Source organism: Oryzias latipes, chromosome 10 (genome assembly GCF_002234675.1).
Source record: "Oryzias latipes chromosome 10, ASM223467v1".
Lineage (NCBI taxonomy): Eukaryota > Metazoa > Chordata > Actinopteri > Beloniformes > Adrianichthyidae > Oryzias > Oryzias latipes.
The window spans coordinates 22104789-22131122 of NC_019868.2; the positions used below are offsets into that span (position 1 = coordinate 22104789).

Consider the following 26334-nt stretch of genomic DNA (forward strand, 5'->3'; position numbering starts at 1 on the left):
ATTTGTGGCGCATGGATCCGTTGGTGGATCAGCAAGGGCAGCTCTTCCGCCGAGGTCAGAGTCCCGTATCACCTTTGTAAACGGCAGCAAAAGGCCAAAAGAAAAAACGAAGAGGATCGTTCTTTTTTCTTCAGCCTGGATTTAAAGGGCGAACTGCGGTTCACCTCATATGATTATCAGTGCAAATGAAGCAAGACGAAAAGTTCAATGGGCCCCCTGTTGGGGGAACACACTCACTGAGAGACCTTCTGTCAGCTGATTGCACATGTGTAATCTGACAACACCAGTACCACCCACTAATATGTGGGAAATAATTACTGGGATTTATCATATGCTAAGCTTCGTGCAAATGCATTTTCATGGGCAGAGTAATTGAATAAGGCTGTAGCTTTTTTTTTCTTCCTTCACTCTGAATGTCAAAAAGAAGAAGATCTGAGATAGTTCTAACAAATTCTTACATTCAAGTGCTTTATATGTTTATATAAGAAGAATTCATCCTCCCACTGCAGACAGCAGCAGCAATAACTTAGCAAAAATTGGACATTTTCTGGAGCTGCTTATGTGAAGTAAGTGGTGGGAACCTGACGAGTGGCCCAAACCAAGCAGGTCACAAGATAATTAAAGGAATGCTAAAAAAAATGGCTTCTCTTGTGTGCTCAAAATGGGATTGTTGTGATTTATAGCTTGTTTTTGAAGTCATTTAAACCCACAAGGACTTTTTGTCTTGCCTTAAATCATTTGTGTTATGGTAAAGGCTGAACTATTTCAGTGCTTTTATAAAGTCGTGTTTACAGTAAAAGGATATGACCACAGATTTAGGCTTTATTTTTCAAAATTAAGCGTAAAGAAATGCATATGTTGTCGCTTATGCCTCGTACTAATTACACATGCATAAATTTCCTTTAACATTCCTTTTTTATCCTTCATTCCCTTCGTGTTTTCAGTTTTAGATATTTATGGACATTTTTATAGCAGTTCCTCATTCTGGATAGAAGCCAGCTCTCCCTATTATAAGGTGAGGGTTAATAGAGAATGAAATTGAATAATATGCTCCCTTGCTTTGTGTGTAACTTTCCGGAGTGATCTTGAGCGAGGAATTTGGCAAACTGTTTAAAGAATCTTTCCCTTCGACTTATCAACAGGACGTGACCAGTCCCAAAAGTTTCTCACGACAAACAAGGGGTGGATCAGAAGATTAGGGAAGTAGATAAAAGGGGAGCCTAAACACAGGAGCTGAAGTTGTGTGGACTGATGGTCGATTTGGATTAATGGGCATCTCGCCCACTCTCTCTGTGATAAAGGAAAAACTGGGCCCGTGATGGGATTAATGAAGCTCTAATGTACAGCGTTCCCCCTGGCTTTTCCAAGAAGGAAGCTGTGTGCATGTGCTTAACTGCACACAACGTTAGCTGTAAATAAGGCTGGTGCACACATCCATAATGGCTGAAAGTGAGATAAACAGCCACGCAGAAGCTCCCGCATGAACAGTATTAACCTTTCGCTCTTCTTTGGGACTGCGTCTGGGCCCCCAGCATGTGTTGTTTCTTCCTTAACCTTTAGCTTGCACCAACAAGAAGGTGAAATGGCATTTTTTTTCCCTTTTGACCCAGTTTCTACTTGAGTTATTTCTCTGTACACGCAACATTTCAGCTGCTATTAGTCAAAGCATGCAGTGTCTGAGAGTGGAGCCTCAGAGGCAAGTGTGTGTCTGTGTTTGTGAACTGTGGTAACTGTGAATGTGCTGCTCAAGACGTGTTTGTTCACCTGTTTGTTTTGTGTATTCAAGGGTGTTAATGTGTTTGTGTCTGTGCATGCCCTGCAGGCCTGTGCCACTTTTCAAAAACAATGATCTAATAGATGTGGAGTGATGTTTAAAACACGGGAAAACAAACGTTCACGATTCTGTCGCTGAACCTGTGCAGAAACATCTCAGGGCCCGTATTCTTGGTGTTAGGTCTGCAAGTGATTTGTGCTAAACTGCTGAGGTTTTCTCTGGCTGCAGCTTGATGATATCGGTGAAAAGAGCCATTACTGCCAATTAGTTACTATGTCATTACAGAGAGCTGTGTGGGCTACTGGCAAAATCTTCTACATTACACAATATATTTAGGAGCTAAAATAGCTGGTAGGGCTGCCTGAAAATGTTCCATATTTGGAGCTGCTAGGGTACGCTCGGCTTTATAATCATCTGTAATGGTTATGAAATGAGTATAGACGCTTGGAATGCTGGCATTTCATAACACAACTTTAATACTGTCTGCATCAGCTCATAGTATTAGAAGTTGCACGTCCCCACACCCTCAGGTTACACAGTTTTAATGTGCCAATCGACTGCGCTCCCAATCCTGCAGTCCCCCAGTGAAAACCTGTCAGACTTTGTGGATTTCAGCTCAGACGCACGCTTGCACATCTTGAGCGGGCCTTCGTCATTGCCATGCGTGTGTGTGCGGCGGCCGTGCGAGGGGCGGTGTGGGCTGCGGCCAGCAGGAGCACACGGGGAAAGGTTCGAGATGCCATGCGCTCCAAGATGAGTCTGTCCACATCATGTCATGTCGGAGTGCGCTCAGTCTCTTCACGTTTGAGACAGATGACTTGCTCTACTCCCTGGGGTCCTCCTGTTATTCTGCATCCTTTATCTCCAACTGATCCAACAGGCGGTCTGTGCCCTGTGTCCATGTTCAGTCCTGCTTGTTTGTGTCTAGCCTTAAGTTTCCTCATGCACTTAGCGCCAAATGTGTTTTCATGTGCTTGCGCTTGAAGGACAATATCTTCCCCTCCCTTTTTTTTTTGGTGAGGAAGTTTTGTGCTGCGGATGGGAGCACACGGGTTTCTGTGGCATGCTGAGTTGGGAAATGGAGAGTGGAAAGTGTAGCAGTGTAAAAGCTCTGCCCTGCTGGATTCACCACAGAGGTGACACACAGACACCCACAGCTAAATGAAGCAGAATCTCCCTGTGACTGCAGGCTGCTCGTACTGACACACACACTCATGGATACACACAACCACACTTTGGGAGCTGCTGACAGGTCCTCTACAGAGGTTAAAAGCTGTCATAAGTAGTCCTAAAGCACTACCCTACTGATGCTATCCGTGCAGGACCTCAATTCCTCCAACTTTTCCCTTTAGTAATGTAGAACTGGTGTAGTGAGACCACACACATGCAAACACTTACAGGCCGTGCAAACATATGGAGGTATAGTCATTTGCATTTTACTTGAATGCAAGCACATTTTTGCAAATGGAAATATATATTTTCCCTCTCACTGCACAGCAAACCCAGTTGTAAAGCACACACGTAATGACTGTAATGGAGAGTTTAAGAAAAATGCTGAGTGTGAGTGATGGCAGCAAGCTGGCACACACGAGCATCCACACACATGCACCAAATCCAGCACGCATATGCTTATTCCACTTCACAGAGACAGATCACTTCCCACCTCTTCTTCTTTCCAAACCAAGCCTCCCCTCAACTCCTCACTTCATCACCTCCTTCCATATTCCCCTGCAGACATATGCACGCATGGCCATCCCACTCCCCCTCACGTACACATGCATGTAGACCCACTTCAGACAGATCAGGTCTCACCAGTCTCCAGCTCACACAGACTGGCCTTCAAAAGAGAAAAAAAAATACAAGAAAAGTCCAGCATCCTCTCCTGCCCCTCCTTGCCCATCGCCTCTTTCCGTCTTTTTTTCTTACACCCCTCTCCTAAAAAAAGAAACAACTGACACATTTACACACCTCCACTTGACATTTTTCCCTCACCCGTCAGCACCCCCCCACCCCCACCTCCCTGCTATCCCACAGTGCTCTCTGCAGGGAGGATATGAAGGCACCCTGTAATTTTGCTGCTGCAGGAGCTTTTAAGTCCCGCCTGATCTTCTGGCTACATAGACGGCCAAAGTGTCTACGTGGTGTGCATGTGGATGTGTTCTTGTTTGTCTGCACGCAGTATGTATTCTCTCCTCTATGGGCCTGGGAGCATATTTGGTTGCGTTTGAGAGAGTCGGCTAATCAGGACGCAGGAGAAGAGCTCCCCCTCTGGCTGTTTTCTGAAGCAGAGACATGAGCAACAGTTGGGTGCACAAGGCAGCTTACCACCACAGAACCTTGACACTATATGCTTACTAGACCCACAGCAAAGTGGTTCCTGGGAGCATGCACTACAATCAGAGCTGCAGACATGGTGATCCTCTGCAACAATACAGTGTGGGGAAAATAACCTACAGATGAGAAAATCAGCCATGTCTACTCTCATTACTCAAAACCACATTTGTTGGGACCTAAATTCAATATTAGAGGAACAAAATAGCATGAAAAATGTGAGCTTCAAGTATTGAAGCTGTGACAATTTTATATTGTCTGCCAGGTTTTATTATGGAACAGAACCACGAAGACAAAAAAACACACCAAGCTGAGAGCACCTGATTAATCTGAGGTGATATGAGAAGTCTGAATGAATTTTCTTTGCTGATGCTAAACCTGCAGACGGGGCTACGTGGGAGAGAGGGCAAGTGAGAGGTTGGAGGTTGATTACTGATTTCCATTTCTATTTCTAGGACAAAGAAATAGAAGTCTGATGGGCTGGGACATCTATTTAGATCCATTTCATTCCACCATAATCAGGCTTTAGCCATTCCCTAATACTCAGGATTAGAAAAGGTTCAAAGTGCAAACATCCAGATCCCCCAGCATTATTCCAGTCTGTCAACCTCAGTCTGTATATTTTTTCAATGTATGAGTGTGTGTGAGTGCACATGCATTCCTGCATGGATGCCAGATCTTCTGGGCAAGGTTATCTCTGGAACCAGGTACATATAGCTAATCTAACCTTCTCTGTGCTCATTCGGGAGTGAAATATTTTTGTTTAAATAGGCTATTTTGCCTCTCAGCACTCCAGTTCTGGTTTTCTAATGTAAATAAAAGCCAATATAAGGAGAGTTGCAGCTATGAAAAATAGCTATTTGTGTTTTGACGCTCTGTTTGATGCAGACACACACCTAGCGTTACTGTGTTTGGCTCCCCGCTTTACTCGTAGAGGATGAAACAGCTCTGGGTGCAGGATGTTTTTTTTCCACTGCTGACTGTGGTTGTGCCTGTTTTTATATTCAGCCTTTTCCTTTTTTTTTTAAATCCCTTTCCAAAATTTTTTAGATATTATTAGTGGTGGTTACTGTGACTACCCAGTGCCTGTTTGGCTCATCTAAGTGGAAGTCTGAATGCTGTGGAGAACGGGGTGGGTGGGTGGGAGGGAGGTGGCCAATGAATGTCACCTCTCATCCACTTTCTCATTAAACAACCTGCTCTCTGTCTGTCACATGGCCTGCATCCATCTTCTCGCTCCGTTCTTCGGGCAGATGTTGCGCATGCAAGTGCGCGCACACGCTTACAGACACGGCAGCACACGCTCGCACAGCCCATTGTGCTGTGTGAAAGCAAGCCCTCTCGGCTGGATAGGAATAATAAGCAGTAGATGATTCATGATGGAGAATGCATTCAGCAGGACCACCTGAGTGACCTCATTTAGCCGACCTGAGAATAAATATAGGCCACCTTGCTGCATTTTAGCCTGAAATTGTGCTGATTTGGCCAGTCGACTGTGGATCCTCCATTCTTCTTTTAGGAGTACCTCAGGGAGCAGTTCTTCCTCTCTACCTTTAATCCACTCCTGACATCTGCATGCACTGGTATTTTGCAAAGCAAACAAGTTTTTATCAAGTGAAGTACGGTAGCAGAGGTTTGTGTGCAATGCTGGAACAGGAGCCTCTCTTGCCACTGTAAGGTGGTGTCTTGGCTGATGCTTTTGTTCTGCAAATATTTCCCGACGTCAACATTTGGCACCTGGTTTCTCTTATGACTTCAGCAGCTGTAGATCCTTTGTTCTCCCACTAGTCACTCTGTGGCCAGTGATCCACACCCACGAGGAGGGTCTTAAATCATACAAAACTCCTGCTTTGGAGCCAACTGCTTTGCTTGAAAAGAAGTAACCCTCTTCCGTGCAATGACCAGTTCTTTGGGTACTCCGGATGGCTGAACCAGTTTGTTCCACTAAATGATTAATAGCAGACCGTGAGTTTCTTTGTTCTTGGTGCTGTCATTGCTTCATCCCCCAGTGTTTTCATCCCCTCCGAGACACATAGGAGTACCCAATTCCCCAGTATCCTCTTTCCAAAACACGACATGACAGTCGGCCTTTTAAAATCTGGAAATCCAGATTTGGATTAACGTCAGTAACGAGGGGATGAATTGAGAGAGGGAGGGTTAGGGGGGGAGGAAAAAAATTGAAAGAGAGAAAGAGAAGATGGAGCGAGTGAGAGGCTTTTAGATTAAAGAGAAAAAAGCTGCCTGTGTCCTTGTTGTAAAGTGGAGTCAGGGACTTGGATGAATGTGGCTGGCATAGTTTTCATGTGACCTCTGACATGATAGATGTGAGCAAAGTGATTTTTTTTTTTTTTGCAGTCGCAAAAAGACAAACACAGAAGTTTGCTGTGCTTAACCGTGTCCGAGTTGGATTTAAAAACTCACCAAACATTTGAAAACGCAGCCAGCAGCTGCTCCCCTCATCTTGAATAATGCTTTAAAGATGGACTCCCATACGGAAATATGGTTGCGTTTGGTCACAGTTAATCAGATTATGGATTTCCATTCGCACGGTGAAGGCCCGAATGATGTGACATTTCACATGACCTGAATGAAAACAACATTTACAGTGATCATTTTTCGGAATCCAGTCCAGCTATATGAAGCTCTGAAACGTAACTGTGCTGCATCACTACCACAGCAGAGCCGCATAGATTTTTCAACAGCATTGATTACGCTTGCAACAAAAAAATCTGTTGACTCAGAACTTTGACTGTTCATATTTTTAAAACCTTGGTACAGGAATACTTGTGCTTTTTTTCTTTGGAATAAATCCTGTTGGTGAGCATAACTAAAAAGTACTATGGACGAAGGAAGGGACCGAAACTACAAAATTAAAAGAATGACATTTCATGAATAGATACAACTTTTCAAAACTCTAAGGCTTTGACCTTCAAATGTTTCTAAAACATCAAAAGCTGCAAAACCTTCAATACAACAAAGGACAAGCACTGATATCTGGCAGCCAACTGAAGCTGGATTGAAACACCGACGCTGTTTTAATCCCTCTGTCACCCAATACATTTAAAGAGAGCACAGCGTGATGTTTACAATCTGCTGATGTTTTTGTTCCCGAATAATAAATCGTTTCGCATTATTCTTACAAAATATTTCATAAATAAATAAATGGCTTATTGTTAAAAGTTTGACAGAGTTTTGGTTAAAAGTTAAATATTTGTTTCAATTATAGGGACTTTATAGGAATCAAGCAGAAAGGCTTAAAGACACAGGGATGTCTGACAGATTATGAGTTTTATTTTATCAAGAAAATTAAAAATAATGCAAAACTGAAACAAAACTGAGACTAAAAAAAAAAGGTCTGCATGAAATAACTACTCAAAATAGTAACAATAAATTTATATAATATATATAGGCAAGCAAGGGTTTATATAAGGGGTTTGATCAAACCCCCTGAACACAATGGGGTTAAAAAAATGAATACCCAATGAAAAATTATCATTAAAGAAGCCGGATTAGAATAACTCCCCGTGCATCAGACATTGTATGGCCTAACAAGCTGACTTCAGCATTTAAGTCAGCTGGAATTTTTTGTTTGTGGAAATGCAAGTAACAAATCTATCCACATAATATACATTGTAAAATGAATGTGTTCACCCTAACATTGTACAATAAAAATCAAATGATATATAATATGAATTAACAAGGGGCGCTTTATTTATTGTGTGGTTTTATAATAAACTAAGTTAATGAAACGTGTGATTGTTGATATTACTATAAATGTACAATCCATCAAATGCTGATTAAAACAAACGTCCTATTTACACGATGCAGACAGAAAATTGTTTGTCCAGGTTTTTTTTTTCAGTGAAAAAGTGCTAGTGAAAAGAAAAAAAACATTGAATATGTTAAATCAAATTGTTGCAGCTTTATAACAGAGAGGAATGCTTCACCAAACCAGAAGGAAAATTCCTTTTAAAGTAAGCGACTTAAGTTAACCGTCTGGTTCCCCCAAGAGTGGAACTACAATTTGCCCTTAGTAAGGTTATTCAATCAACTTTAAGCTTGATCTTCAAAGTGCTTGTTTCTCTAACTTTTTTCAGGAAATTAAAACCTTAAAAGAGGAAAAATTGGGTGTGAAAAAAAAAGTCTGAGAGGATTTTAGTGCTTGTGGAGCTTTTAGATCTGCAAGAAGCTGCAGAACTGATAACAAGGCTGTTGAGCTCTCCATCTTTGGATGTTCCCCTTATAAAAAGGCATCCTCTCTGCCCAGAATCCACATAAATCACAAGACTCACTTAGCCTTGAGTGTTCATTCACATTAATGCCCCCACGTAAATTTAAGCTTCCCTCTTTTTTCCCCATTCCTGTGCGGCTCTCGTCTCCGCTGCCCGTATACATTTCAGTTTCGACTTCACTCGGTTGTGTTGACTTGGGGGGTGGGGGTGGGGGTTAGCCAAAGAGCTCCTGACATGATGTTATCACAATAAGTCTCTCAAATTATCACTCTGTCCAGCCGCTCTGACAAAATGTTTTGGCCCTCCTTGTAATTTAGAGCCTGATCTAATAATGTAACATAATATTAGTGCAATTCATTATTTGGTTTTCGTCTATTTTGCTGAAGCACCAAGCTGAAATCCCACTGGGGCAACAGAATGTCAACATTAATAAAGCGTTGGAATGAAAGTGCATGAATAAATAGATGGATTTTTCCATAGCTGCAGAGCCACATTGATAGATCATTACACAGTTAGTAGATGCCTGTAGAAACATTAAGCCAACAAATACTGCGACCCGCCCAGCCTCCCCCACCTCTGCCTGTAGCTAAAGTTTGCTTCTCTTTTGTGTCATCATTAGATAAGCAGCCTCTCCAATACTATCTCATCATAATGAGGGTGCCATCTGAAGCAATCATCCTGGGAGATGGTCATTGAGTTAAGAGGGAGGGAAAGGGAGGGGTAGAGCCAGATACCGCAGATAAAGGAGGTGGGGTGGTGGTGGTGGGGGGCTAAATGAAGTGAGACCCAGACGGATAATGCACGGAAAAGAAAGGAAAACGTTGCTGAGGAAGGGAGTGTGTTAAAACAGCAGACCAAGCAGAGATTGAGATAATTTGGGGAATTCCAAAATTAGAGGTGTGCAGACATAAGAGCATGCCCACCCACACACACACACAGACACACATAGATGCCCAGCCTTGTGTTTGACTGCTCAGCGTTAAGGTCAGAGTCACACTCTGTCTCCTTAGGTCATTATCAGGGCCCTAAAATAGACAACCGATTGTGTCGGTGCGTGAAGCGACTGTGACATTGGAAAAAGACCCACCACCCTCGACCCCTAAACTCCTCACTCAAGTCAGAGCAGACTTTCAAACGGAGCGGCCAGCTCGCACACATGCATGCCCTAATTTGTAGAAGGAGGCAGAGACGTGCTCATGCAAATGTTGAAGGGGGCATTTAGCTCCCTTTACTTTCAGCACGGAGCGGCACATGTGGCCTGAGAGGAGTAAACTGCTTGAGGACTTGGCAAGCAGCTGGAAGCTCACAGCCATGGCTTACTGCTGAACCATGCAAAGACAGAAATCACACACAAACTCCCCCCTCTGCACACACACATAGGTCTGTGTTCCTCCACCTCAGCGCCCATCCAGCCTCCGTGGACCATAATGTTGTTCCATTCATTTGACTTCATTTTACTGTGTTAATGAGTGGTACCATTGAGAGGAGCTCGTAGTTGATTGAGGGTGAGAACCGCTAATCACTTGAACAGCTAATCAGTACTTGTTGTAAATATTGATTAGTTCTGTGCGTTACAGCCGTGCTTATTAACCAACGTGTCACCATCTCTCCCCTTTCTTCTTCTCTTTCTTCTCCATCACGTCCTTCCACTCCAGCGACTTCCAACGGCACAATTGAGGGCCTGGAGAACCGAGAGGGAGGCGTTTGCAAGACCCGAGCCATGAAAGTCATCATGAAAGTCGGACAAGGTAAATGTGCGCCCACCTCACATGTAGAACACGATCCACAGCTGCTGCCTGCGAGCCATGTTTCACTTTAGTGTGACATTTCCATTTATTGCTGTGTGTGTGCAACAACACAATGTTCAGTCCAATGAGACCAGCTCTTTGCGGCTATAAAGTTGTTCTGTGAAATACTTCTGTCACCTGGGTTAAAGTTTTTCCTATTTTTTTGTTCTGACTTTACAATTGGTAAAAACTGCATCATTCATCTTGATTCACTTGCATTTAAATTAATACACTTTATTAGATTTAATGTTGAATTTAGGCAAAAATACCCATTTTCACATTTATTAACATATTGACCAATTACATGTTTCATTGGTTGAATTGATCTACTGGTAACTTATCAACAGAAAATCACTGCTTTTACCACATTTTTAAATAATATTGGGGCAGTATACTTTTAATACATGTTACATGTTTCAGTATAAATGAAAACATTTAAAACTTTTTAATTTTTAATTTGTTTTCAGTTTCTGTTTTATTCGTTGGGATTACAGATTTTAAAAATCCTTATCCTGGTATAAGCATCTCTGCTCATTTGAGCTTCATGATATTTGTACTCTGTTACCTTTAACCACATTATAGGGATGCCACAATTCTCGGTTTAAAACCTCACTGTGTTTATTACCTTCAAACAGAATCATAGGGGGAAAATCATGAAAATATGGCAAGGATTTCCATATTGGATTATTTTGTTTGTTCGACATTGTGACCCCGGCAATAGAAACCTATTTTATTCAAACATACTTAATGATGCCTACCGGTAATTTGAAAATATACTTGCAGTAAATACACCATATATGTAAATAATTGCCTTAATTTTAAAAAGTAAGACTTGAAGAGAAAAAAAACCCACTGAATGCAGATTTACCAGAGATTTTGCACCATGGCCATGGCTATGATGTTCCATGAGTAAATGAGTCAGTAGATTAAAATCCCTTGGAGCTCAAATGTGGAGGTAGTTTTTATTTTTTATTTTTTTGGGTGAAAATTCAAGATTCAAGATGGAGGCCTCCAACTGAGGTCAAAGTCAACAAAGTTTTGGTTGTGGCTGTAGCCCTAACCCGATCACTCTGGAAAAAAAAAAGTATTTTGTCATATTGTGTGAAAATCTGAAAAGCACAGAATTTCACTTTTTGCTAAGAAAAATTGGCTGCCAAGATGTAGGTTCTGTAGCCATCCCATAATAATGTTAAATATTGAAATATTTTTAAGCCCCATGATAGATTTTGGCCCCATAATATTTTTTTGACAATTTTGCCTGCTGCCTGCTGATGTCATCATTTTTTGGGTAGGGGGACTGTTTGCTATGCTTAATATTCATTTTTGATGGTTGCCATTTGCATGCAAATTTTGCTGAGTTTTTGAGTATATATATCACCATTAAAAAAAAATATATACATATATATATATACCAGAGCTTAGAGCTAGAACTACATAGAAAAAAGCCCTTTTCTGCTGTTATGTAGTCACGCTGACCTGCCATTTTATTTTTCATACCTTTTTTATTACACAGACCATAACATTTACACATCATTTTCATCACAACCCCTGTGGGAACTGGCATCTGACATGCACAGCAGCGGCAGCAGCTTACATGATCTGCTGTGCAGAAAGATTAAGACATATTGCATCATTAAATAAACAAATGATATGTCTGTCCAAACTTTCCTCCACCACGCTCTTACCTGCTATAATTAGCTGAGGCAGCAAATCATTTTTTTACTCAGCGAGAGCCAAATTAACGAGAGAAAAGTGTTTAAAAGTCTTTGAGCTGCAGCTGAAGCTTCTGGTCTCTCTTGCAATTAAATATTAATATTTTCATCTGCTTCCATCCACTGCCTTTTTATTTAAATTGTACAACAGCATGTTAGTTTGATTTATGCTGATTTCTATGGTAAAACAACATGTTGTTACAAGAAAGTTGCAATTCTCAGGGGATTTACTTTTTTTGTGCTAACTATGCCAACAAACAAGTTAGTTTTAAAGCATTCTGGTGCCTCTGAAGCCCCTATTTTTCCCACATCTCTTTTTATCATAGACTACCTCTTCCTAATGAAGTGTCTTAACTGGTGTGCATGGCAGATGTTGCCGTGAATCTTTTTTGTCGTGTTCACAAACACGTCCGAATGAAGCATGACAACCATTAATGGAAAAAGTTATGTGTGTCTGAATGACTGAATGTTGTCGCTTTAGCAGTAAATCCCATATTTCATGTGTGAAAAGCACTTAATTCAACCATAAAGCACCATGTTGTTATTGTAAAGTGTTATATGGATGACAAGTGTTTATGTTGCTCATGTAAAAGATCATTCGATCCTGCGTGAGCTCTGTTGGTTTAGCGTCTGTCCTACGACGGAAGGATTGGTCATTCTATTCCAGGCCTAGCACGTGTCAAATTGTCTGTAGTACTTTCCTTACATTTCTATTCTTCTTAGTTTATAATACTGCATCCAAATTTCTGAAATAGAACTGTGACTTAGGACCAAGATTAAAAAGCCTGTGTGTTCAGAACCTTTGGGGACAATAGAAACGCTCATCCTTACCTACTAATTTGGCAAAAATAACAACGTACTATTTAATTTTCAGAGTACTGACCACACAGAAAACACGTATAAATTGATTCACTTTTTAATTACTTTACTGACTTAGTTATCACATACATAACATTATGGGGAAAAAAAAAAGGCGACAGAGTATAAAACTATAGAATGAACGTTATATAGAACAGGTAAACATACAGGGAGGTGGAAGAAGCCAGATAACCTAGATAAGATCACAAAAATTGTATTTTTGAAAGTATAAATCTTTATTTAAATAACAACAAAAGTTAAGAAAAAAGCCAGCTGGATGACTAAGAAGGAAAACTCGATGTCCAAAGATGGCTAAACATCGCTCTTATATAATGTTTTTTTTTAACTGTAGGGGTCTTGTGGGTTAATTATCTGTTTAATACTGGTTGTATTAAGTGTTTGCAAGCAGTCAATAAGTGGGACTGCTCCATGGACTGTTCCCTTCGATTTTCAGGATTTGTGTGTCACTGCGATAAAGTGCCCTGATTAATTAGTTATTGAATTCTTGTCTGGTTTTGTTGAATATTACATTTGTACTTACAGAAAATCCTCAATTGTGGTATACATTGAGGTATAACATTACATAGGCCAATGCCATGACAGATGACTGTATCCACGTCGGCCACCCTTACTGGTAATGTAGACACATTTTTTATCCTGCGAGTAGTTGTTTATAAAAGAGCTCCCAGATGGCTTTTGTAGAATAACTTCTACTTCCAAATTATGAGGAGCTCTGTGACACCCCTCAGCTGGGATTCGTACACAGCAATCACTGTGGAAAGTATGTTTGAAGTCGGTGCGCAAGTGCTTGCTCAGGGTTAAGTCATCGAAAAAATGCTGGACGTAAACAAGTCAGCTTTGTTTGGATATCCTTGGACGCAACATTTGGTTTGCGTTACAAGTTTCACTTTTACATGCAGTTCAACTGGCTGTGTGGACATCTATATCCTGGGTTTGACAGTGTACAGTACACAGATGTGTTGCTCGGCAAACATTTCCTCCATCCTCAGTCTGATTGTTTTGACCCAAACAGACACTAATTGCCATTTGAGAGGAACATCTGCCTAAGTACGATGATCTGATTTCCAACCTAAAAGCTGGATGGTTGAAAATGCAGAAAATGAACTGAGACGTGCTGAGAAAGCTTTAGTGTGTGCTGATATTAGGATGTAGGCTAGTGGGATGATGGCCGTGTATCCTGGCAGTCGGAGGGAAAATAGAGGCTGACGAATGCTGATGGCAGCAGAGGTTCGAGCAGGACCAAACTCAGCAGATACGGAAAATAATATAACACAAGCATCACAGGAACCAGACAGGCATTGCATTATCTTTCTATGTAGGTCAATTTGAGCATATGACAGCCTGGGATTGCAGCATGGCTGCATGAGTTCTGGCAGCACATGCCTTTTCACTCTATTAACTGGGAAAAAAACAATTCCAAATTCTACATTGATGAAAGTTGAAAGGAAATGCCTTAATCGAGGACAATTCTTGGAGATTTATTCTCAGCTGAGTTCTGTTTCTGTGACTCCGGGCTGTTCCTCAGCAGAGCTATGCACTCATTCCCCGAAACGGTCTACAGCGAGCTGTCACTCACAATCAATGTGGCCTAAAAACCCTGTTAGAAAAAAACATGCTATTGGCCCTGCTGCCACTCCTTTTGAAATCTATTTCAGTGAGCATAATTTTGTGAGTGGAACATGACCATTCAACCCAGCAACTGTTTGAAGACGGCTTCAAGAAATTAAAGCTATGACAGCATCTTTGATTTGGCTGCTTTGTGCAATTTGTAACTTTTTCTTTGCCATTTCAAAGGTAAAAGCAGTTTTAAGAAAGTAGTTTATTAGCTGCACACATTCAGCAACACTGCAAACTGTCCTGTAAAGTGATAAAGTAATCACATTTTTTCTGAAAAAGACTCATTTATTTATTTTTTCTTTTCAAAATCCCTTTTTTATTTATTTAAATACCTACTCCAATCATCTTTTGAGCTTTTTCAAAAGCGTTCCCAGTAGCCTTTTAATTATGATTATGCCATTTTTAGCCAAAATCAAAAAACGTGTTTAGTTTTCTGGGAACTATTTTCTGCAGAGCAACTGAAGTTCTTCAGAAATTTGTCTCTAAGTTGTGATGGGACTATTGCTGGGGAGTAAGCCTGCCCTCATTCCCCATCATCCCTTTGTCTACATGCTCTCCCACTGGCTTACAGCCCCTCATAATCTCTAGCTAACATTAGCGTTGCAATAAAAATGGTGATCAATATCGGAGCTATCCAGCTGGACAATTTTGAGCCAGATGCCAGCTCAGACGAGGAAAATAAAAACCTCAATTTCTGTTGGCAGAATCGTTGGTGCAGAGCAACCCCGACCAATGTTCCCCTCCCTGCTGCTGCGAGCACGGAGCTTGTAGCCTGCCTAGCATATTTTCTACGTCACAAACAAACTTTTTTTTTCCATCACATCGATTAGAGTAAAGGAATACCGTACTCAGAAATGCAATTTTAGGCTTAATTTTTTCTATTTTATGTCCTCTACCATCAGAAAAATATCACAAGAACATGTTGAAAACATGAAAAAACCCATTTTCATCAGAGTTGGACTTTTATTCAAACAATTTCTTGATTTGGTTGTCATATAAAAATGCTCATTTATGTTACATCTAAGTATTTGTTGCATTTTCCAGTTAAAAGTGTTTTAATTTTGCTGTACAAATTTAGGAGATTTCATGCTTAAGACACAATATGCTACTGAAAATGATAACTTAAATACGTAAAATCTTGTATTTAACGACACAATAAATGACCATGATGAACATTATATTGAAGGTAGTGGGCTTTTACTTTACAAGTTTTACATAAAGTAATTTTTATGATTTTAATCCCACCTATCTTTTTTCTTTTTAGTAGCTCAGGGAAATCTAAAGCTTTGAAAAAAACATTCTATCTTGTATCAAACCTCACCAGATCAATCTGTAATGAAAACAGACATTTTTCACAGCCCTTCCTTTTGCAGTGTTTTGTTCCTACAAACACAATAAAAGCTAAAGCTCCAACTGGTTTTGACCCCAGATGTTATCGTGTGTTTGATTCCTCTGTTTTTGCAGCTGAATGCCTTCCGTTCGCCAGGCTCTCCAGATCCCCTGATATTTCCGTTTTCACTCCTTTATCGTTTATTTTCACTGTTCATTTCAGTGTGAAGTACGTGCTCGCTCTTTTAATGCTGCATTTGCAATGCGTTTACATTTAACTGTGACAACACTCTTGGGCATTATCATATTGACTCATCTGCAGTTTTGTCGCTAGAGACAGCTGATTCTCTGGTGCTCATTAAATGCACTTTATTTCTTCTTTGGTCTAGCCTGTAAACCAATATCAGCTAAAAAAAAAAGAAGGGAAACAGAGTTAATAGGAAGCCCATAATTTATACATGTGTTACATTCAGCAGTCTTTTTCCCCTCCACCTCATCATGCCTTTGTGCTCATTAGAAATATGTTGACTCACCGCCGTGCATGCATCTTCACTCATGTTTTTTTTTCCATCTCCCTCTCCCAGCATCACCGTCTCCCCCTTCTATCACTCGATCATCATCTCCCTCCCTCCCCTAACTCTCTCCTACCTTCTGGCGGGTTGGCAGTTCTGAGGTAGTTGCTGTCTGCATAGCTAAGGGAAATGTCAGCGGCACACGCAGGAAAAATGGGTCAGAACATTAGAACGCTGCCTGCACATGCTCAGTGGTTGGCACAGTGTTGAGGCTATGTGCTCCGAGTGAGTCGGATCAGTGTGTCCTCTCGTATCCTCTGTCATGCGTGAATGTTCCCACTTCTCACTCCTGTCTTTTCTCATCAATTATTAAAAATGCACAACAGCTCACAGCTAGGTTCACTCCTGCTGCAATCAGGATGGAGAAGCGCTGTGGTCTGGACATGGAGAAAATAGAGGAATGGAGGAGATCAGATTGAGAACCCACCCTCCCAAGACAGAAGCCAATGCAGCCATGAATGTATACCATATTTCACGGTTTTTATGCCTTATCTGTGAGACCTCCCTTGAGTGGAGTCATTTCTCGTCTTTGCTCAGAATCGGGCAAACCTGGACGGAAATGCTGACAACTAGATTGACCGGTTCTCTCCGCTTCATACCTGTGCAAGGCCACACACACTCGCCACCAGGGATTTGAGTACAAATTACTTCCCCACTTGCCCTCATCTCTATTTCTCATGCACAGCCCCTCGAGCGGGCCTATGGGCAAATGCAGATAAGGCCTGCTGGAAGGAGCATCTGATAGAGCTCGGTGGAATTCATCGGCTTCAGTAATGGTATATAAGTGTCTTCTGTCTGCTGGCCATGCCCTTATGAAAACCACACCGAGTACCCACCAGTGTTTACAGCACAAAGACTTCAAAGTGTGTGTGTCTGCTGAAATCGCAACAGACAGTCAGATAAACTGTCTGTTTCCTTTGCGCTCCCCTCAGAGCTCATGTGGCCCCCCTCCTCTTCTCCTGCTCCTCTACTTGCCTCCCCCAGTCCCTTCCTGTCTTCATATTATCTCCCTCTCAGAATTTTGCCTCTTCCATGCTTCCATGAGTTGAAGCCAGAGCAATAAATAAGGCATATTATGGCCTTTTAACGTGATGAATAATGTAAAACAATAAAAAGTTAATATATAACTACTTTACCCCCATTCTGCCAGACCTAAGTGTATTCTAAGTATATTGTAGGTGTGTACATACGTGTGTGTGCAGAAGGTTTGCGTGTGTGCGTGAGGCTCCCATGAATGTGTCAGTGTTGCGAATGCCTGTCTGAGTGTTTGCTGAAGGAGCTGCTGATGTAGATGTGAGCTCATTTTTTACGACAGGACAGGGATATTGGCGTGTTTTCACAGACGTACGCAAATTCCTCCTTCCTCTTTTTCTGCTTTCATCTCCTCTTTTGACACTCGCAGAGAGATCACCTTCTCTGTGCATAAAAGATATATCAAAAGATAATAAATATAATCCCTGCTGTTACAGAGAACAACTCATTTTGATTCAGCACCAGCAGCTTGCCAGCTCTGATCTGTTTTTGTTGTGTTTTGTTTGTTACAGTCCCGAATGCAGCAAACCCTGATGCGCCTGAGACTCCGGATGACAACACCATACCTGAGTCCAGTCCTATTACGCCCAAAACCAATGAGATAAGACCTGAAGAACCAGGAAGTCCAGGTGAGTGGAAAATGATTAGAACTCTCTGGCTTTGCAGCCAGAATGATGTTGCAGAATGATGTTTCTGCTTTCTAGAGAGCAAATGTTTAGGCAAATAAAGATTTTTGAAATGTTAGAAAACAACAAGAATAATACTCACAGCCTTAAGGTCTCGACTAATAATTAATCACACTTAGCCTAAAAGCAGAAAATAGAAGCAATAGTTGATCTTCTAGATGTAAATTAAAGCTCATGTGCTTTTGAATGCCAAATGGTGCTCCTTTTGTGCTAATGGGATTTATTAGATGCAGCGAATAACACTCAATTTCTCTTAAAACAAATACAGTTTACGCTGGCAAAAGTTAAGAAAAAATATTTCTAAAATATCCTTTGAAATCTAATTAGAATTGCAGATAAATTAAGATGAAAAGGAGAAAAATGAAGGAATCACTTGATCCCTCGCTCTGGGCTCTGGTTCTTTCCTGTTTTTACTTCCAACTTTCATTGCTGCTTCCCAAAGGAGAAACTGCTTCTTTTTCGTTTATTAACTCCTCTCCACTTCACTAACTTTTCACTTACTCCACAACTTTGTACGCCACAGTTTTCCTCTAAGTTCATACTGTCACGCCTGTCCCAATGTGATAAGCCACGCTTCTTTAATAATTGCTTATTTGACATTAGTTGCTCTATAAAAAGATTCCCTAATGCCACCTCTTCCTGGTATCCCAGCTTTTACCTGTCTACCATTCATTGTGTCAAGTGAGGGAGTGGAGGGTGGGGTGAAGGACGAGCGGCTGCGGTTTGAGGGGCAGATATTTCAGGAATGAAATCCGTGACAGCCTTTCTGCAGTTCCATCCCGTGCCCAGAATGCAGAAAATTCCTGCAGCCTCTGATTTCAGTGATAAGTCTCGGAGCTGGTACTTTACCGTCGCGTCGCAGGAGTCGGGGATAAGTCGCTGTTATCCCCTTATCAATAAATGGTTAAGTGAAAAGTGGATTGCCATGTGCAGAAGCACAGTCATTAGCAGGGATGGCAGCTTCCTAAGGCATGGGACTTTTGTGTGCCTTTTGGGGGGTTGATGTGGGGGTCACGGACAGTAAAAGAGTGATGGCTGGGATTGTGGTGGGGGTGGAGGGGGGATTCTCTCTGGCAGCAGCTGCGTGTATACATGGAAAACAGATTTGGTTCTTCTCAGGTTTCAGTCACTGAAGGACCCCAGTTATTCTCTCTTTCTTTTTCAGTAACACCCTGACAACCCCCATCCTAAACCCTTTAAACAAAAGAAGATCAGATCAGATCAGAACCCCTCCACCCTTCAGTCTTTGCCATACTATTGCAGGCTCAAGGTAGTAGAAAACATATTCAGTTCTTATCACAGTTGTGAACTCAGATTTAATTAAAGTCCCTCTCCAATCATCTTATGATTGATTTTAAAAGCATTCTCAGTGGTCTTTTAATTGTGAATATGCCATTTTTAGCCAAAACCAAAAAACGTGTGTCGTTTTCTAGGACATAGCTTCTGCAGAGCAGCAGGAGTTTGTTAGAAATTTGCCTCTGGGTTGGTGGCACGCAGTGAGCCCACCCCATTTCTCATGATCCATCTGTTTACACGCTCTCCTACTAGCTTACAGCCCCTTGCAACCCCTAACGAAAATGGCGAGCAATATAGTAGCCAACCAGCCGTAGAGTTTTGAGCCAAATGCCAGCTCAGACAAGGAAAACAAAGACGTACATGGATCTAGTAGTCTACTAGTAGTGGATGCATCAGATTGGAGCAGAGCAAGTAGGTTGTGGCCACTATTGTAGCTCCTACAAGCCTTTTTAAACTGCGTCTTTTCGTTTCCTGATTCCGTGCTCCTGATTCACAATGGTTTGAATTAAGAAATACTCAGAAATGCAACCTTAGGCCTATTTTCTTTATATATGTCCTCCATTATGAGAAAATACCACAAGAAAATGTTAAAAAACACCAATAATATAATTTTTAATGGAGTGGGTCTTTTAAAAGTCTATTTTGATTTGAGTCATGTTGGGTAAACAGGAACTAGGATTTAGGAAGCTCTGCACATGATGTGACAGCCTCACTGTAAATGTGCGTCATTCTCCTCACAACCACATTAAAATGATTCATCCCTCTTCGCAAACAAGCAAGACCCTACCTCTTCGGTGAGGCATAAATGGCAGGGCCGTTTCCTTAAATGTCGTAAACTAACCAACAGCAAGAATTAGTTACCTCTTTATTTTTAATGGAGAGTCATTAATTAAACTCCCAAAGTCCTTATGTGAGTTTATTACTGTCTCTGCACCTTGATATTATAAGAAAATCTCCACACGTGGCACCTTTTTGATCTTTTTTAGGTACTAAATCTATCTTTTTTTTAAGGAACAAAAACACAATAAATCAAAAAAATGAGGGGTAGACCTTTCCTCCCTGCAATGGAAAAATAAATTATGACAGCCTGCCTTATTTGACCTCCCTTTCCTAAGCCCTCTTTGTGATTCTCCTTCCAGACCACAGGAATCAGGACCAGACAGGGTCTTCTGCTACAGACGGCATCCTAGGCTCCAAAATGGCTTTGTTTTCCACCATCGCAGCCGGCTGCGTCATCTTCCTCGTGCTCATCCTCCTCCTCGTCATCCTCCTTATCAAGATGCGCAAACGTGCCAGGAAAAACTCCCACTCTCAGGCCCGCCCCTCCGCGTTGTCGCTCAGCACGCTGTCCAATCCCAAACTCCCGGGCACGGCGGGCACGGAGCCCAGTGACATCATCATTCCTCTGCGGACAGAGAACAACTACTGCCCTCACTATGAGAAGGTGAGCGGCGACTATGGCCATCCAGTCTACATTGTCCAGGAGATGCCTCCACAGAGCCCTGCCAACATCTACTACAAAGTCTGAAGGGCTTCATCTAGCCAGCAATGCGGTCAAGAGAGAGAAAAAGAGGAGCGCCTGATTTACGTTCTTGGGAAAACACTTTCCTTTGCAATCTGGGGACTTGATGCCTCTTCAAGCCCCTGTTATTTCTACCACCTGCTGCACAAATCTGGAGAAACACGCAGCGACCAGTAAACCAGCGGGGATGAGAGCTGCCTGATGAAAGAGGGTTTACCCTGTTTGTTTGAGTTGTCTGACATTCCCCCACCTTCCATCCTTCCCCATCCACTCCCACCCTCCGCATCTCCCTGCTGTGTTCTGGCAGGGGGTGGGGGTGGGGGGGCGTGGCTGGAGCAACCAACCAACAGATGGAACTCAAGCTTCGTGGTCCCTTTTTAACAGACAGGATATAACTTATCTCAGCTCCCTGAAGTACAGTCTGTGCTACACCCAATTAAACACACCGTCCTAGCACACCAGCCGGGAACAGGCAGACATGGGCCTGAGCGCCACTCAGCCTGCATTTCCTCTCTTTTTCCTTTGTGCGAGTGGAGAACAAGTGTGTGCGTGCGCGCCTCAAAGCCTGTGTGATAGTGGGGGCCTCGTGCCGGGCCAGGAAACTCTCCAGATAGCTCAGGTATATTACAAAGTGTGTGAAATAAAGTGTTTCTCCTCCCTTCGCACCTCTGACGTTTGCCTTACTTACTATTTTTAATGGAGGATTTCCTTGAACCCTGATTCAGTTCACAAAGCAGTTGTATTTTGTTAGACTTTTCCTACAAGTGCACAATGTATAGGAGTTAATAGATCATTGGTATAACTCAGTCTCTTCACCACCCATCTCATCCATTGCGCTCATTTCTTTTTTTCTTGAGGAAATACTTTGACCTGGACTGTAGACGTCGAGGTGTGTAGTTGTGTGTGTATGTGTGTGTGTAGCTGATAACTCCCTCCTCCGTTGTTTTTAATACAAGTTTCCCCATCACTCTGGTATTTATGACCTGCTTGTGTGTATTTCGGGGAGTGTCCTCTAGATGTGTCTGGGCATGTCTAGGCCATTTTTTTTTTCTAATGTGGGAAAACCGGCTTTGTGGGAGAATTTTACTGTATCGGCCATAAGCTGTAAAAACAAGACAGACTAGAGTCGACAGACAGACAAGCCCGAGATCTAACAAAAACCTCTTGTGGCTCCAGTTGGCAGGAATTGAGGATATTGCTGTCTGATAGGCTGTCAGTGTGGGGGTTTTCAACACAGCAGGCAGGTTTGTATGTATTTGTTTTCATCCTCTGGTGCCACAGTTTAAGCATCAAATGGTTAGATTGATGCCTGCTGCCTGGGTGAGGAGGTGGGCTGTGAGAGGATGGGAGGGGCTGCTGATTGGTTGGCCTATATAGGCAGAGTGCCCTATATGTAAGTTGCTGCTGAAAACCGGGATACAGTATTATCAGATGCCAATTGGCTGCCATCTGTAGATGAGTCATTGGAGTGCGCAGTAAGTGGTGTCGCCAGCGTGTGACTAATCTCTGTGCCATCTTCATGCCCACACTCAGTCGCCAGGGAGGACAGAGCGGCAGAAAAAAGGAGAAAATGTTCCTTCGACTTGGCTTTGACCTGAGTGTTTGATGAGGCTGTGCTACTATTTCCATTTTTCCATCCTCTCACTGGTTGTGGATAAAGATTCTATACAGGGTATCACAGTCAAAGTGGCGGCGGGCACCATGCAGGCCTGAGCAGTGAACTGGAGCTGCTATATGAACTTCTAGGTGCAAGATTTGCACCTATTTTCACATCTCTCACATCTGTGAGAGATGTGGTGCTGTGGTGGGGCAGCCAAACAGACTTGTTTCGGGACTGGCACTGGGCGCTCCAAACAGTGTGGCTGCCAAGCCTGGGAGCGCCACGATCCAAGCTAATGATGTGTGAGAGGAGAGGGGAGCAGATAAGGACATCCATTCTTCAGCGCACAGACCCGAGCTGTCATTCCATGCACACACAAATACACCGAGACTGACGGGTCCAGGTTTATCTCCAGTCTAATGGTCAGAATGGCAGTTAGTGTTTATTTTCTGGCAGAGGCACCCATCATCCGCTGCCACGCACGGCGCTGTCGCCATCACCGGACAAACTCTGCTGAGTTAAAAGGCAGTGCAGCCTGAAGACTCCGGGAAGATTCCTATGGCTCTTGTGTGCCGTTAACCTCAGAGTTAACAACCTAAACAGCTGCTTGTGCTTTTGTGGTTCTGTGTTTTAACTCAGCATGCAGCCCTCGGTGGCTCTCTGCGAAACACATCGAGAGCATATATTTTTGTTTCGGATCGCTGCGCATCCGTTCAGCTACACCAGCTTAGGGAGTCATTAACAAATTACCATGAACCATATCTCATTTTGTTCATTCTAGTGACCACTTAATGTTATTCAAATTTGGGTAGGAGGAAGAAAAACAAGAAAAAGAAAAAAATTGTAAATATATGGACAGAGCCCGAATTAAGATGTAATTTCACCTTGAACACTGCTCATAAGAAAATTTAAGATTAGATTTTTGTAATGGAGGATGTTTGTAAATAGCCGTCTTTTTAAAGTGTGTTTTGTATAAATCCTTGCATTTTTTTTGTCCCTGTGACATGTTTTTATTTCCCTTTTCCTTTAGACTTCAACTACGTATTGCAACAGTCACATGAGCTGTCTTTTTACGCAGCCTCCAGTATTGTTAAAGAGTTGTTGTTACCACACGTGTTTTAAAAAAGACATGCGTTGGGCCTTTGCTTTTTAACAGGAACTGCAGTCACTCAGAGCTTGTTCAGGACTTTGTCACCCAGTGGCTGAGAAATAATAGGTCGCTGAAACATGTAGAAGACAGCACTTAACTCTGCATATGAAGACTGTGTGATTTAGTCTCCCTTTGAGTTCAGCCCTAAAAAAGCAAAACGATTTGGGTTTTAAAAAGCTGAAAGTGCAGGATAGAGAAAGAGGCAGATAAGGAAGAGGAGGAGCGGAGAAAACAAAAAAAAAAGAAAAAAAAGAGGCCATGTATGAGAGTGCGACCGTGGTGCGCTCTCCAATAAATCATCTGGTTTACACCACTCATTATCTCCCAGGCGGTCCTTTGTTTTAAAGATGCTCTCTCCTTCTTCTCTCCCTCCGCCCCTCTCTTTTGTCATCCCTCTCTTACTAATTTAGCTCAAGGATTTCGGTTGCCTATGAGCCTCACTGTAGGTTGGTTTCTGCCACTGCTTAAAGTCACAGTATTATTTCTCAGTGTGCACGTGAAAGCAAAAACCTGTTGAATTTATTTCCCTTTGTTTAAATCACAACTGTCAAGTTTTGTCATTTTAGTTAAATTTTGTTCTTTTCTTTTGCCATTCACTTATTTGCCGCTTCTCAGCGTAACCTGTTGGCACCAGCTGCAATGGAAATTATGTTCCACCAGTTTGGAAACTACCGCATATTGATAAATAAAGTTTTTCCCATGGAAACTTGGGTCTGGACTGATGTTTTTTTTTTTTTCTGTTTCAAATTTGTTTTCCCTTTAGGATTTAAGATTGTTACTTAGAAACCTTTATTCCTATTACAGTGACCACCTTGGCACATGAGTAAAAAAAAATAAAAAACACAACAACGCCCACACTCACAGCACCCCACTCCCCCAAACCCTCACCTCAGGGGTCAGTGCTGCACAGATGGGTTTGTTCTGATTCATTAGCCAGATTGAAATCACAAGAAGGCTTCATAAATTCATATTCGGGGGAATGTGGACACGGCTTTTTGCATATTTACTAATGCCTGCATCAACCCGCTCTGCCCTGGTGTCCTCCAAAATTACATTTCTTCATACTTAATTAAATCTGATTGGCTCCACTCAGCCTTTCCGTTGAATTTGTCTTGAATTACAGTCGGTATTTACACGAGAAACAAATCAAGAGTATGCTCTAAAAGTATGAAATGCTGTTACAGCGACCAAGCTTTTAGCTATAAAACAGTATCTGTGGGCAAGTCTTTCATGCTGCTTATGGTAAGAGCAGAGACATGGGGGGTAAGCGAAGAGACTGATGCCAGGAGAAAAAGGAAGTCAGTGCAATGAGAGTCATAATGTGGCTGTGCTGTCAATGCTTTCCCCTCAATCTTTTTTGCTGTCCTTCCTTTTCAATGTTTCTTTCTGAGCTTTGGGGCACATATAAGTGTATCTGGTTTCCTGGGTTGGGCCTCAGATGCCCCCAAAGAAACACTTTTCCATGAATTTATTAAAATCTTCCTTTAGGAGCTGCTTCTCTGCCATTCCACCAAAGCAGTCTCAAACATTGCACACAAGTTTTATATCAAAACAGCCAAAAACATTGTCATCACCACAAATTCTTTTTAAATGCACAAGACGATGGCTTGCATGTCTTTATAGAGGAAATAAGTCACCTGGGAAACTAACAGCTGCCAGCAGTTTCAGTTGACTAGGGAGCAATTAAACCTACACTCAATTTTATACACTGACAAGTGGGAAGAAAAATTCCATTTTTTACCTCTTTATTTTGCAGCAAAATGTTAAAATTTGTAATGTTTGGCCCGATAATGTCAAGTCAGAAATAGGTCTTTTAAGGTAGAGAAGTAGAGATTAAATAGGTGGTTGTTCACCTCATATAACCAGGAGTTTGTGCTTTTTTTTTTTTTACCTAAGCCTCATAATTTCTCCTCCAACCAGGCCAGCGCAGCTTGTGAAGCCACAAACGGAAAATGAAGTTGGAGAGGTAAATTGATCTAGCTAACCAGATGAGGGAAAGAATTCAAGAACGCAAGTCTGATTTCCCTGACTGTGTTTGCTGGCACTCCGACTTAGTTTCCCTTTATGTAATTTTGCTCAAACCGCCCTGACACCAAATCTGCTGCATGTGCAGACTATGTTCTTGATCTGCAGGAGCAAGTAAGTTCAAACTCTGCAAACCATTTGGCATCCAGGGGTTAGGCCTGTCAATAAAAGTCTTAAATGATTTGGTCCTCAATCTCCTTGTGTTTCTTCATAAAGATTGTCCGAGAGACTTGTAACTCACACCAGAATCAATACGACATACTATGGGACATGCTCTTTCTTGTGTAATGTACATATACATATTTAATGGGTTAATGCATCACTCGCCATTCATAAATTATGCAGGGCTGCTAATGCCTTGCATCAAACCCTGCTCATCAAATATCAAGCGGATTTTTGGTCAAGATCGGAGCTGCAGAGGAAACTGGAGATGAAGGAAAATGGAGCCAATCGAAGAAAAACCACAAAAAGAGAGTTCATTAGTCAAACGGTGACATAAACTGTAGATCATTCATGAAAGGGCGTAATAATATTATTTAAATTCCAATCAGTGGGGGAAGAATATCCAAACATCACTGAGCTTTAATCCCTCCAGAGGAGCTGGAAACGGAAATTCCACCTTAGCATCTCTCTTTCCTGGTATGTTTCAACTTTAAGTTGCAGTCCAGCAGCATACACACACACATGTGCACACACAGAGCCGTCAGGCACATATTGATGGCATTGTTATGACCAGAACATGCCTGATCAGGCCTGTGCTGTGGCAGGGATCCAGGTCTGACCGCGACTC

General features: G+C 42.0%; 1 protein-coding gene across 1 annotated transcript in view; it reads left to right on the forward strand.

The window, feature by feature from the left end:
• The window catches only part of efnb1 (ephrin B1), a 62373-nt gene extending 38144 nt beyond the window's left edge, over positions 1 to 24229 (forward strand). Inside the window, exons 3-5 of the mRNA XM_004073539.4 lie at positions 9993 to 10085; positions 17778 to 17894; positions 20387 to 24229. Of these exons, the coding sequence (XP_004073587.1) occupies positions 9993 to 10085; positions 17778 to 17894; positions 20387 to 20775 (599 nt within the window). The 3' untranslated portion in view covers positions 20776 to 24229. The remainder of the gene's footprint in view (positions 1 to 9992; positions 10086 to 17777; positions 17895 to 20386) is intronic.
• The last annotated feature ends 2105 nt before the right edge of the window (positions 24230 to 26334 follow it).